Consider the following 14,139-nt stretch of genomic DNA (forward strand, 5'->3'; position numbering starts at 1 on the left):
AGGGGACAGAACTCCAAGGAGGAAGACTGTCAGGGGACTGGGCTTCCTCCACACTCAATCCTCTGGGTGCCCCTGACACCAACAACTGTGACTGTGTGGATGATAGCACAGCCCAAAGAAAATGTGTGGGTCACCTTGGCCAAAGCCATTGGCCAAGAGAACATGTGCCTGTCCATGAGGAGTGTGAGTGACCCACTGTCATCATGCCTGGTGGGGATCTCTTTTGGGCCATACGATCGCCCCAGCTTAGGAAAATGGAGCTGCCCCAACCCGATGGTCGCCTGCCATGAGTGGAAGAAGACACTTGCATTTGCCCAGCAAAATCCACAGGAATTGGATCTATTTGGGTCGGCCAAAGTGAGTTATTGTACTAATTGCTGTTTTCAGAATCCGTCCTCATGGGCGTATGTCATCACCCCCACAAACAAACAAAGCTTATAATTTGACAGACTGGTGTCATTATACCCATAAGACACCAGGAGATTTCTCTGGAGAGTTCCAGGATCGACTTCTCCCCCTGCTGTGAGGTGCCTCAGGAGGGCAAAGATTTTGTTTCAGATAAGCATTATTAAAGTGAGAGGCATGGCTGTAAGTCTGGCTACTGTGAATTTTGACCTCCTGCTTTGGGGGATGGGCAGTGTGAGCCCTGGATGAAGTTGTCCCACCCAAGACCCCTTGTGAGGGGCAGCCCAGGAGTTCTGATTGGGTTTGAGTCCCTGGGGGTTTCTTCTGTTATGTTCCTAGTGGTCCCTGACCCTGAACTCCACCCTGGTTCTGTCCCTCAAAACCCCTCACCCTGCCTTTGTTCGGTGCTCTCTGTCTCTGAATTAGTTTGTTCCCAGACTGAATAAATGGTTTCATGAACAAAGGCCCGTCTCATTCCTATCCTAAGCTGGGTCCCAGTAACTGTAGCTTCCCTGGACATGATCCTGCCACATCCCCCCAGGTGTCTTCTTCATCTGTGGGGATCGGGCATGGGCATGGATCCCCCACAAGATTAAAGGAGGTCTGTGCACGCTATCAACTCTTGATCTTGACCCCAAACATAACATTGATTGAAGATTGGAGACAAGGGAAACATTTGGCCCACTTAAAGAGGGAGACTGCCATATTTGATGTAAATTGTGATGACAAGTATTTCAATTGGCCAAAGACAAAAAGGGTCATCAGTGTTTTCACCTTGGGTGGAAGTAGCAAAGGCCCTCGACAGTCTCTCTCACTTGGGATGTTGGTAGTGAAGTGCATGAACCTCACTTATGCCACCCTTCATGACCTCCTTAAAGATGAAGAGGTTACCAGGCATGCAACTTTACAAAACAGGGCAGCAATTGACTTCCTGCTGCTCACCCATGGGCATGGCTGTCAGGACTTTGAAGGGCTGTGCTGTTTCAACTTAACATCCCACTTGGAAAGCATCCACACTAGCATCCAGAGGATGCAAAACAAAGTTGAAGATCTCCAGGCTGAGAAGCCCCCTCAGCAGTATCAAGATGAATTTGGACACCTGAGGATCAAGGGATGGGTAGTTTCTTTTCTTAATAATGTTTTGTGGATTCTTTTGGTTATTTTTATTGTTTAACTTATGTTTTCATGTTTTTTACATTTTGGCAAAAAGGCTGTTGGGGAGGCTTTTTTTAATTAAAAAAGAGGAAGGAGTTCTAGGGGCTGACAAACTGACTGATCCTGTAGCCACTCTCCCCTGGAGGGAGAGCCTCTAGGCTTTTACCAGCTGCTCTCCCTCAAAGGGCAAGGTCTCGATGGAGAGCCCTTGTCATTACACCGACATGTTAAGTGGCTCCCAACATGTCCTTCCCCCTGTATGCATATTATTTGTACCCTGTTGTTCCTTCCCCCTTGTTCCGCCCCAGAATCCTCAAACCATTGTCCCTGTACCTTCACCCCGCCCCCTGCTTTTCCTATATAATCTCTGTTCTGACTGAGCCCAGGGGAGTTGTCATCTCTGGGACCCTTTGGGAGAGAAGAATAAAGACCTCCTTGGAATCCCACATGACACCTCCTGTCTCTTTTCCTTGGTGGCACCCGAGGAACAGCGGCCAATCCAAAAACCCTTTGAAGGGCTCGCAGCTGAATCACGGGGGCAAGGCAAGTGTGCCTGTGTGCCCAGGGGAAGTGCCACAGGAGACACTTCCCTGGGAAGGTCGTGCCACCTTGACTGCCTCTGTCTGCTGCCACAGGGAACTGGTCAAATTTAAATTAAAAAATGCTGTTTTGAAAGCAATAAATTGATCAGTAACAATTTTAAACAGGGGCAGCATGAGTCAGACACTGACTTTGTGGACAGGCTCTGAGCAGCTGTGTGTAAATAGACAGCCCTAGATCCCTTACCAGACGTGGGAAAGCAGCAGTTAGTATCCCTGATGTTAGGGAAATCCAGCCCAGATATCAGGCAGAAACTTCAGAAGCCAGAAGAGCCTGTAAATAGAGACTTCAAGGCATTCATGAAAAAAAGCATAGCAGGTGTACAGTAATAGAGACGAAAACAGAAAGAACTCACTACAGCCATAGGGGTAGCTCTGGATCAGCACCAGGGCAGAGGACATGGGCATGGATGAGACAGGGGCAAAAATACCAGAGGTGGAGGAAGTTCAAACCAGCCTCAGACTAAGTTGGGGCTGAAGCAATGTGCATCTTGTAAGAAAGAAGGACACTGGAAACTCCAGTGGCCCAGGGCTCAGAGCAGCATTCGTGCCCTGGCCCACACGTTCCTTGTCTGTGTCACACCCCGGGCAGGTTTAGGATGGCCACCAGCTGGGCCGTGTCCCAAGGAGGCCGTGCCAGCTTCTGTGCAAGGCCCCGTGCCCTTCCTGCTGCGGCTGCGTCGGCAGCCCTGGGGGCTCCTTCTGCTGCCCTGAGCCTGCAGAGCAGGACAGCGTTTGCTGATGCTTTGAGGCGATCCTAAAGATCCCGTCGGGCTGTCTCGATGCAGTTCTGCCGGAGCCCAGGCTAGCTCCGAGAAACACACCAGCAGCCACGTCAGGTGTGTGGAACTACCTTGGTTTATCAGTGCCAAAGGCAGAAGCTTTGACCCTTGTGCTCAACAGGCAGGATTGTCAGCCGCACTCAAGGAGCGGGTAGAGGAGGAGGAGGAGGAGGAGGAGGAGTCTCTCGGTGTGAGGTCCCAGCAGAGAAAGGTTTACTGCTGAAGGGAGTCAGGGACCCAAGAGCCCCGAGCACAGCTCTGCTCGGGATTTGAAATAGCAGCAACACAATGGGAGGGTACAAACAAACAGCCAATGGGGAATCCAGGAGGAAGTAGCGAAGGGAGGGCATTACAATGCACGAACCATCAGGGATGAGGGGGAATAGAGGACCGGTCACGCAGGCCAATGAGGCCTCGAGGCTTAGGGGGCTGACAGGGAAGGATCCAGAACAAAGGGCAGGGTTTACAATGATGGACAAGGGGTGGGGGCAGGGTTGTGGTGACAGGCAGGGAAGGCTTGGGAATAAGGAGCTGGCTTTACAATGAAGGGCAGTTCAGGGGAGGATACAACTCCTAGGGGCAAACCAACTTCGGATGAACAGGGGGGAGCAGAAGAGTGAACCATAGAACTGACAAACTTACAACAACAACTAAACTTAAACAATTGCCGCAACACTGTCTTTGACACTTTGGGCAAGAGATTCCTTCCAACCGGGGCCACTTTGAGGGGGGATGGGGGGCAGGGGGAGAACCAGGGCACGTGGCAGTGTGTGCAAGGGCCCTTTGTGACATGGTCAGCGTGGGATGGAAAGGGACAGGGTGTCAGAGGGCCCTTTGTGACACGTGGTGACACAGGAGCTGGCCACAGCGACAGGTCCACGCCACAGTGCTCGGTGCACGCGACGGGACAGGACGCGCCAGAGCGGTGCTGTGAGGAGCCCCCGCACAGCGCACTCGTTGGTGTCTGACCCGGAGCTTCTCTGAGCCGTCATTCTTGCAGGTGACCTCGAGGCCAGACCACAGGACTTGGTGACCTGTGGCCTTGCCGAGGCTTCTTTTCTTAAGGTGCCCTCGAGGGCAGACTGTGGGACCTGGTGACCCGGAGCTTTTCCGAGGCATCGCCCATCCCTGCAGTCACTGCCCTTGAGAGCAGGGCACAATCCTTGTCGAGGAGCCTCCTGTCCTTGTGGCAGGAGCCCTCAAGACCCGACTGCAGGACTTGCTGCCTTGGAGCTTTTCCGAGGCATCTCTCTTGCAAGAACTAGTAAATCCAGGCACTGCCATGGAACAGCGACCCCCGAGAATTCCCAAGCTGGCCTGGGTGGAGGAGGAGGAAGAGGAAGAAGAAGGCCCTGGAGCTGTGCCGGCACAGGAGACTGAAGAGGTGCAGGAGTTCCAGGTGCCAGAGGAGGGTGAGTTGCAGAACTCGGCCTTAGGGCTACTGCCTATTGCCAGCTTGGCCCCATCCCATTGCATGCCATGCCATCCCCTGGTGCTATTCCAATGGAAAGGATGGGAGAGTGTTGGAGAAGATCTGGAGCAGCGACCCCCGAGAGTGCCCAAGCTGGCCTGGGTGGATGAGGAGGAGGAAGAAGAAGGCCCTGGAGCTGCCCCAGAAGTAGAGACCGAAGAGGTGCAGGAGTTCCAGCCGCTGGAGGAGGGTGAGTGGCAGAGCTGGGACAAAGGGCTGGTGCCTGCGGCCATCTTGGCTCCATCGCATCCCATTGCATCCCATCTCATCCCATCCCACCCTATCCTGTGGAGACACACCCAGGGACAGGATACAAGAGAAGCTGGGGCTTGCCTCCAAGCAGTGGCTGTGCTCAGTTCCCTGGGGCTGTCCCTACCTGGGGATCACAGGGCTGGGCTGTGTTCTCCATCCGCTCCTGCAGCCCCTCAGCTCTGGCTGCTCTCGCTCTTTGCCAGATGCAGCCATGGACCAGACACAAGAGCAGGACCTTGCCGGTGGCCTCTTCCGCAGAACAGCACAGGTACCTGCAGCCATCCCCAACTGGGCTGGGCCTGCTGGCACTGCTCAGCCCAGCACTACGCTTGGAGCACTCCGTGGAACATCCTCGATGTTTCTGTCTCCTGCCCTTTTCCTACAGCTGGTTTGCAACTTCATCAGGAGAATTCGGGAGGAAGGGACCAGCGCCATGGCTGCTGGGGTCAGACCGTATTCATACATCTTCAACACCAAGGCCACCGCTGCCCTGCTGGATATGCTTGTAGAGGAGGGTTTTTACAGTCAGAAGCAAGTAAGCAGCCTGTGGCCGTGGTTTGATCCTCCAGGGATCGCTTGGCCTTCCAAGCTACGCCTGCTGATCGCTCTAAGCCATTGAGGCCGTTGCAGCATGGAGACAAGGGAAACACTTCTCTGGAGATGCTGGGGACATTCCTGACTCCCTCTGGCAGCTTTCCAAGTCTCCCCTTGTGCTTTCTCCAGGTGCCTGCCATGGTGAGGTACATCCACCAGTGGCTCATGGCCAATCAGTTCTCTGAGCACAGGCTGAACAGGACCCTGCTGGATCTGACCGAGGCACAGCCCACTGACGTGGTCATTGCTCTCCTGCGTGTGGCCCCAACGTGTGACAGGTACGGGGCCCACGTGCCCAGAGGGCTCAGGGCTCCTCAGCCCATCAGCCTGCACAGCCTGGCCCAGGTGTCTGACCAACAGAGAATTCCAGGGTCCTGTGTACCTGGGACCTTTCCCAGCCCTGCTACATCGGCCCCCAAGCCTGCTGCCATGCCATGCCCCCTCAGGGCCCTGTCCCCACAGGGCTGGGTTGTCTGGGTGCTGCTGCCGGTGAGGGGCAGTGGGCAGAGGGCAGAGCTGGCAGCCAGCTCAGCTCCCCCCGCCACTGCTGCCCAGGCCACGGGGATGTGTCTGAGACCCCCATGAGACAGAACTGTCACCCCACAGAGCTGCAATGACCATGTGGAAGACCATCTTGTGCTCGCCCAGGACAGCGGAGCGGGCATACCTGATACTCCTCGATGTGCTGAGAACCTGGCCAGAGCACAGCACGTGCACCTCCGATGGGGACAACACGGGTGTCTTTGCCCTGGCTGTGAGTTTCTGGAACTGGCCTTTGCTCACCCCATGGCCGACTGCCTCTTCAGCAGCTCTGTTTCCTCCTTCCCCCACTGCATCTCCCTGCCTCAGGCACTGGGCTGAAACCTGGCCTAGGGGCAGCTTCAGGGGCACCAGGCATGGAGCTCCCCAAGGCTTTCCCCTGGCCTTGCCCTGCCACGCTCAGGCCCTGCCACCCAGACACCTCAGCACTGAGCGCTCTCTCTGGGTTCTCTGTCCTCTGTAGGCAACTCTGCTGATATGGAAGATCCTGCAGATGCCCTGCGTCCCACACGTAGTGACAGTGCATTTCCCCCACCTCTTTGTGCATCTGCTCTTCCAAGTGTTCTTCAGCACTTTGGAGATGCCACAGGAGGTTGATACCTTCTGGAAGGGATGCCAGGAGCAACACGGCCTTGCCATCAGCCCCAACAGGTGCTCCATCCCAGTCCTCCTGTCCCTGCCACTTCCCCAGGGCAGGAGCCAGTGCTCCCAGCCCTGTGACCTGGGCTTTGCTGTGCACACAGGTTTGCAGTGCGGGCCCTGAAGTCTCTACTCTGCCGAATGCATCGTGAGCAAGTGGTGTTGTCAATGGAACGCAAGCGTGGCTGGGACACGCTGCTCTGCGCTGACACCCACCATCATGCTGTGGGTCTGCTGGCCAGGTGAGACCCCTTCTCCCCATTGCCTCTGGCATTTGTGCCCCGTGCTGAGGTTGCCCCACACAGTCCCCATTGTCCTGGGACAGAGGGCCTCGTCACCGAAGGACGGCTAAGGAGACTGGAAAAGGTTGGGAGACGAAGGCTCCCACATGGAGCCACCTCCCCAAGGGCACAGGTCCCCTTGCAGGATGCTGATCAAATACCAGAACTCTGGGAATCAGTCCTGGGAGATGTTTGTCCCCCTGGCTCACAGTCTTGGCTACTTTTTTGCCCTGCCAGGGAGATGTCGTCTGCCTCCATCCCCTTGTGTTCCCGCATCGTTCCCTACCTGCTCCAGCTACTTAGCACACAGGAGGCACGCTGGGATCTGCCTGCCCTGGCATTCCTTGTGGAGGTGAGCCCCATGGCCAGAAGTGCCTCCCTGCAGAGCTGTCTGCCACCTCTCGGCCCTCTCATAGCTCCAGCTGCCTGGGACGGTGCCCATGCCCTGGGCTGCCGCCTGGGCCCAGCCCTGTGTGGTTCCATGCTCCTGCCGGCTGGCTCCCCTGTCACTGTCCTGTGCCTTTCAGATCCTGGACTACCTGGACCTGAGTGAACGCAGTGCTAACAGAGTCCTAGAAATTTTCTCAAGGCACCTGAGTAGCGAGTGCAGGGACAAGCGTCACCTGGCGCTCAGAGCCCTCTTCAAGTTGATTGACGATCCCTCGATGGTGAGAAGTGGGCAGTGGCAGAAGCTGCACTGGGGAACGAAGTCACTTGGGCTCGGCTGGGCTTCGGGCACCGAGGCAGCTGCTGCCAGCTCTCCTGCCTCCCGCTTCAGCTGCCTGAGTGCTTTGGGACAGGCATTTGGCCTCTTGGCCCTGTGGCAGCAGCAGGATGGCGTTTCACAGACTTGTCTTCCACACAGGCCGAAAAAATGTGGAGCCTGACTGAAAGTCTTGTGGCGCTCCTGTGGGATGCAGATGGACAGATAGTTCGGATGACAATCATGGTGCTCAGCTTTATAGTTTTGGACAAGGACATGCTGATACCCAGCCCCATTGCCCTGCAGCTGGCTGAGGCGCTCCTGCCACTCTTTGACCATGTAAGGCTCTGTGCCCCCAGCCGAGGCCACTGGCTGCTGCCTGGACACTTGGTGTCCTGTGTATTTGCAGGCCTGTGCTCTGCTGAGCCCCGTGCTGACAGGGCTGAGGTCTTTTTTGCTTCCTTCCATATAGGATAATAGCCAGGTGCAGCTGGTGTCCATATTATTTTTTCGATCCCTGATGACCGTTCTAACGGAAAAGGAAAAAAAGGCCCTGATGTCACACGTGCACCAGAGCCTGCTGCCACTCTTCTTCCACTGCCACGACGAGAACCAGCAGGTGGCAGAGGTGAGGACTCCCGGGCTGCTGCTGTCACCCGGGGAGGGGGCTCGGCTGCCTCCTGCAGGCCTGGCACCTTGCCGGCTGCAGCCTCCTGCAGGCCTTGGCACGCGAATGCGGCTCCTGTGCCCTGGCTTGTGGGGCCATCTGCGGGTCTCTGCTGCTCTCCAGGCTTCTTGGGCAACGCTGCTTTGTGCAGCCGAGTTGCTGAAGAGGAGAGATCTGGAAAGACCTGTGAAGAAGAAGAAGCTGTGGATGATCACCGAGTGCCTGGTAAGGACGGCCTGGAAGGCCCAGCCTCAGCCTGGAGAAGCCCCCTGTCCCCGGCGCTTGGTGTATGGGGCTGGCAGCTGGGCCCCTGCCCGGTGCCGCAGCCGGGGGCCGCACGGCTTCTTCTCCAGGCTCCTCTGGCCCCAAGCCGGCTGCCGATGGAGCCCCGAGTCACTGGGGCTGCGGGGCGGGCCGGCACCATGGCTCCCCAGGCAACAGCCGGCCCTCTGCTCCCTCCAGAGCCCGGCGCCAGCGGCTGCTGCCCGGTGCCTCAGGGCTGGGCGGGCACGGGAGGCTGGGGCTGGCCGCAGGCAGCGCCCGGCCGAGGGGCAGAGCCCGCGCCAACCCTTCCCTCCTGCCGCTCTCTGCAGCTGGCACAGGACGAGAGCCGAGCGGCCGAGCAGCTGCGCCGGGCCCTTCCGTATCTGGACAGCCCACAGGAGTCCCTGCGAGAGGCGGCCATCAGGTTCATCGGTGAGCCACGAGCCCGGGCTCCCTCCCCGCCCCGCCGCAGCTCGGCCCCGGCCCCGGCTGCTGCTGTCCCGGCAGCGGCACCCGGGCCCGGCGCCCTGGAGCCCCGGCTGCCCTCGGGGCTGCTGCCGGCCTCTGGCAGCCGTGCCCTTGGGCTGAGTCAGGATGCGGCAAGGGCTGGGGCTGAGCCCTGCCGGGGCGGGAGGGCGTGTGGCCCCAGGGCTGGCAGTGCCGCTGGCAGGGAGCTGTGCCGCCGGGGCCCTGACAGGCTCTGTGTTCCCAGGGATTGCCGGGCGGCTCCTGATGGGGCAGAGGAAAGAGCTCCTGCAGATCTACCAATGTGAGTGAGGGCAGCGGGCTGTCAGCGGAGCTGGTGGGGGGAGCTGCAAGTCCTGGCCAGTCTGCGGAGGGCTCTGCTCAATGTGCTGATGAGGGGCAGTGTCGGCAGAGCACACCGAGATTTCAGGGGCACGTGGGGCATTCGTGGTTGCAGCTTTGGGCTGATCCCCTTGGTCCCTGCTCCCTCTTGGCCATGGCAACAGCCGGCTGGAATGGCCCTGACAGGGGGCTCTCCGTGGGCCCTCGTAGGTCTGGGATCTGACTGTGGCTCTGTTCGTCTCTCTTCCAGCCCTTGAGAACATGGTGGATGACAGCAGCCCTGCCATTGGAAACCTGGCAGTTCAAACACAGTACATCATCCAGGCAATAGAAAGGGCTAGGTATTCCATCTTTGAAAACCTGCAAGTTCAGCTGCGCAGGGCGTGGAGGACACGGCCTCGTCTGTCGGGCCTCCACTGGCTGCGCTGCTGGAGCTCTGCTGGCAACTGATCTGGCAGGCTCTGTCTGCTAGGCCCACCTGAGAGAGCAGCTATTTTCCTTTTCCGTAGCATCGTTCCTTTCTTCTTTTTGTTTTCTTTATGTATGTAAATATAGCATATGTTATAATAGGCAGTCTCCCAAGACCTTTCTTTTGCTGCCCATGGTACACAGGGCATAGGGGAAGAGGGTGAAAAGGGTGCTTGTGCTCGGCAAGCTGCCCAGGTGTGCAGTGGTGCAGGGAAAATGGCCAGAAGCCCTTGGCCTTTGGCGGTTTTGCTGAAGGCACAAGCCCTGTCCCAGCCAGGAAGCGCCATCTGTGTCCTCGTGCCCGTGTGGTGCTGGCTGGTTTGCTGAGAGCTCCCAGGTGCCTCTTGATGCAGCTCCTCTGGAGCTCCTGTGGGGCTGTGGTGCTGCTGCCGGGCCATGCCGGGGGAGACGCTGAGGGAACAGGGCACTGGGAAGCTGTAAATGGATGAGGGGCTGTGGAGGCCCAGACGGGACAAGGCCGTGGGAAGGCATGAGGGGGATGTGTGGAGGCTGGAGGCTCCAAAGGGGACAGGAGGCCCCTGAGGGGCCGGGGTGGTAGGAAGACCTGAGGAACTGGGTGTCAGAGGCCATAAGCAGCCCCCGGGCAGCCACCTTGTTCCTGACACCTGGCTGATCTGGCGCTTCCCCAGAATGTCTCCCAGGCCTGCAGCAGAAGCCCTCGAGGCTGGGATAGCACCCCTCCAGGAGGGTGGGGACAGCCCGAGGTGTGCCCAGGCTGGGCTGGCTGGGGACATGCAGGGCAGGGGTTGCTGCCAGGCCATGGCCACTGGGTGCCTGCGATAAGGGGCAGTGGGCAGAGGCAGGGCTGGCCAGGCCGGGCCCTCGCGGCTGCCCAGGCCACGCTGCTGTGACCGAGGCCCCCCTGACACAGAGCTCAGGGCCCACAGAGCTGCTGCCACCATGGGGAGGGCGGCGATGTCTCCTCCAGCAGGGCTGCCCAGTCGCTGCTGCCCAAGCGGCTCTGGAGCCCACAGAAACAGCAGCAGAGTGTGCACAGGAACAGCAGCAGAGTGGGCACAGGAACAGCAGCAGAGTGTGCACAGGAACGGCAGCAGAGTGGGCACAGGAACAGCAGCAGAGTGTGCACAGGAACGGCAGCAGAGTGGGCACAGGAACAGCAGCAGAGTGTGCACAGGAACAGCAGCAGAGTGTGCACAGGAACAGCAGCAGAGTGTGCACAGGAACAGCAGCAGAGTGTGCACAGGAACAGCAGCAGCCCCAACGTCGGCACCCGCACAGTGAGGTGTCCGCAGCAGCCAGGTGCCAAACAGGGGGAGGCTGTGGGCACAGCTGCCTTTGGTTTGGCAAAAGGCTTCCGCACAAGTGGCCACAATGGCTTTCTCTTCACTTGCAGCCTCACAGCAACGCTTGCCAGCTTCAGCTGCAGCCTGTGCCCCTGACTGACTTGGATGGCCGTGCTTGAGGGCGGGCTCGCCTTCCACAAGTCAGGTGTCCCAAGGCAGCGACATTAGTGCCATCACGAGAGAGAGAGAGAGAGACTCTGATGGGGTACGAGCCCTGCACTGCACTCGCCCTCCCTCTCTTCTGTGAAGGTGTCTTAATGACAGATGTGTCAGCTCTGAAACTAAATCCTGGACTTGCTTGCAACAAAGGAATAAGCAGCAGGATCTGAATAAAAGCAGGGACTTCCATGGCTCGGTTATGCTCTCCACTTGGGGAATCACAGAATCCCAGAGCACGTTGTGTTGGAAAGGATCATAAACATCATGCAGTTCCAACCACCCTGCCATGGGCACAGGTGGTGTGCAGGCACAGCTGTCCCTAGAATTGGAAGAACACTTTTCCATGTTTACCTTTGCCTAACCTGGATTTCAAGCAAAGATGAAAAAATCATCTGTTTTCAGGTGAATATTGTAGCTGACAGAACTAGGAGTAGGAGTCTCCTGTAGCCCATGGTGTGTCCATTCAACCATTGTTAGATCGTCCAGTTGGTGCTCAGCCCAGTGCAGCCCGGGCACAGGCACCAGGCTGGTCCATTTCAGCATCCCAAAGTCTTTGTGGCTCCCTGTGCACCCATTGCCTCTTGAATCCATTATTGAATTCCCAGTTACTGCTGTGCAGGACATGAAAACACCAGAATAGCTTGTTTGTCTCATTCTTTGGTTTGCTGGTCCTGCCTAAAATAATCATCAGGAGTATATGATGATATAAAGGTATGGCTGAACACCAGGGACTTTTTCTGTCCTGTCTAAAACTAAAACCGTGTGTGACTGTTCAGACACTCTAAACTGCAGGGTGAAAATGACAGCTTTGATATTTTAGAATCTTAGAAATTTTGACGTGATTTTTCTAGTCAAGGATTTTAATGCCAATGTGGAAATTACAAAAATATTAAAATTGTTGTCATTGGCAGCCCTTTTTAAATGGCATCTGCACACTCACAGGGAAGAGGTTATGACACTGGGGACAGTATTTGGCAGTTAATGGTTTCAGATGTTGGAGATTAATGTTTTGCCCATGTTCACTGAGGAGTTCAATTTTTCCTAGGGCTTTGATTGACTGGTCGTTGCAGGTAACTTTGACTAGATGCAAAAGGATGTAACAGGAAAACTTCTGGAGAATGTGCCCTAGGGATAGGGAGAAAACCTTGAAAACAATCAGCAGGCTCTGGAAAACTTACAAAGAAAAAAACCAGATGTGGTCTTGTGTTTTTTCAGGCAGTAGTCTTTGGGTCTGGAGGAAATGTTTGCCTTGCATCAGCTACAAATTTGTGGCAATGACCCTGTAAGAGTTGCTCTACCTGACCTGGCAGGCACAGGAAAGCCTCTGAAAGTTCAAATATTTGAAGTTTCAAAGGCTGAAAATAATGAAGTGAGGCCTCTGAGATTCTGCTGCAGGCTGCGAAGTTTCAGAACACCCATCTCGTACGTGTTACTGTGATTTTGTTTGCTGTAACCTGTGCTTTTTGTTGCTTCACTGTGAAGCTCCTCCTCCTGCAACACCAGTATGTTGCAGAGGTTGAGGTTGTGTCCACTGGACCTGCAGTGTCAAAAGGATCAGACACTGTGTAGAATCACAGAACCATTTTAGTTGGAAAAGGTCTGCAGGACCTTTGAGTCCATCCTGTGCCCAATGCCTTGTCACCAGCCCAGAGCACTGAGTGCCACATCCAGGTGTTTCTTGGACACCTACAGGGGTGGAGACTTCTGACTGCCCTGGGCAGCCCATTCCAAGGCCTGAACACCTTTTCCATGGAGAAATTCCTCCTGATGTCCAACCTAAGCTTCCCCTGGCACAGCCTGAGGCCATTTCCCCTCATCCTGTCCCTTATTCCCTGGGAGCAGAGCCCAACCTACCCTGGCTGCCCCCTCCTGTCAGAGAGTTGTAGAAGTAAGAAGGGGTCCCCTGAGCTTCCTTTTCTCCAGGCTGAGCCCTCCCAGCTCCCTCAGCTTCTCATCATATGACTTAAGTGTATGGCAGAGGGTACCAGCTTAGGACAGTGTGTGAGCAGTTAGAAAAATTGGAATCTCACAGGCTTCTTCTCCTTCCCAGGGGGTCAAGGGCTGGAGAATATTCAGCAACCCACAGGCAGTGTCTGCATGGGCTATATGATTTTCTTCCAGTATCTCAAGGGACACGCAGAAGAGCTATGAAGAGAATCAAAGCAGAGACTGTGAATTGTGTCTGTGAATTATGGATCAGGTCTCAAATCCTCTGTTAGTCTGAGCAAAATTTAGAAGCCTTTCTCCTGCCTCTATCGGCTGATGTCAATGTAAGTCTTCTTGCAGAAGAAGAGTGTGTGTGGTAAAGTTACTCAGAGAATCATAGAACACTTTGGGTTGAAAGGGATCTGAAAGCCCATCTCATTCTGATCCCCCCTGCCATGAGCAGGGACATCTTTCACTATCCCAGGTTTCTCTAAGCCCCATCCATCCTGCCCTGGAACACATCCCGGGGTGGGTCAGCCATAGCTTCTTCGGTCAACCAGTGCCAGGGCCTCACCACCCTCATAGGGATTAATTTTTTCTCAATATCCTGTCTAATTCTGCTCTCTGGCATTGGGAGCCACTCCCCCTGGTTCCGTCATGCCATGCCCATGATGAAGAACTTCTCAGGAACCTTTTGAATTTGCTAATGGCACACCACAAAAGCTATGGAAAAACAGAGGAATGTACTGCTCTGAATTCACTTGTTTTTTCTTTTATCAGAAGGGACATCATTAACTTTCATCTGTCATCTGAATGTCCAGGAAACAAAGGGATCAGGAATAGCTCCTCAGTGCCTACTAGAATGCTATTTAAACTTTTTTTAGCATACAGGCATGTGATGATGCTGGATGATTTACATTTTAAAGGAAAATGTGTCTTGCAATTACCAAAATTTCACTCCCAAAGAGAAATTATTGTTCCAGTTGTCTGGGAATAGAGCTAACTTGATTGCTGGGAGTGAAAGGAGTCTGAAATTAGTCATCTAAGAGAGGCGCTTTAATTTCCTTATTTCTTAACTAGTGCCTGTTTGGTGTCTAGATTA

At 55.6% G+C, this 14,139-nt stretch overlaps 1 protein-coding gene across 1 annotated transcript in view; it reads left to right on the forward strand.

Moving 5' to 3' along the window:
* The window catches only part of LOC148183904 (maestro heat-like repeat-containing protein family member 7), an 11,349-nt gene extending 1,690 nt beyond the window's left edge, over positions 1–9,659 (forward strand). Inside the window, exons 3-19 of the mRNA XM_088058985.1 lie at positions 107–183; positions 3,063–3,129; positions 4,135–4,353; positions 4,453–4,602; positions 4,868–4,932; positions 5,050–5,199; positions 5,388–5,536; positions 5,865–6,012; positions 6,262–6,449; positions 6,542–6,679; positions 6,956–7,070; positions 7,246–7,386; positions 7,584–7,760; positions 7,894–8,049; positions 8,212–8,313; positions 8,682–8,784; positions 9,410–9,659. Coding sequence (XP_087915111.1) covers positions 107–183; positions 3,063–3,129; positions 4,135–4,353; positions 4,453–4,602; positions 4,868–4,932; positions 5,050–5,199; positions 5,388–5,536; positions 5,865–6,012; positions 6,262–6,449; positions 6,542–6,679; positions 6,956–7,070; positions 7,246–7,386; positions 7,584–7,760; positions 7,894–8,049; positions 8,212–8,313; positions 8,682–8,784; positions 9,410–9,609 — 2,345 coding nt within the window. The 3' untranslated portion in view covers positions 9,610–9,659. The remainder of the gene's footprint in view (positions 1–106; positions 184–3,062; positions 3,130–4,134; positions 4,354–4,452; positions 4,603–4,867; positions 4,933–5,049; positions 5,200–5,387; positions 5,537–5,864; positions 6,013–6,261; positions 6,450–6,541; positions 6,680–6,955; positions 7,071–7,245; positions 7,387–7,583; positions 7,761–7,893; positions 8,050–8,211; positions 8,314–8,681; positions 8,785–9,409) is intronic.
* Positions 9,660–14,139: the final 4,480 nt, after the last annotated feature.

This window comes from Pseudopodoces humilis, chromosome 8, assembly GCF_049639895.1.
Source record: "Pseudopodoces humilis isolate 2021_Gansu_Grassland_sample_001 chromosome 8, ASM4963989v1, whole genome shotgun sequence".
NCBI classification, from domain to species: domain Eukaryota; kingdom Metazoa; phylum Chordata; class Aves; order Passeriformes; family Paridae; genus Pseudopodoces; species Pseudopodoces humilis.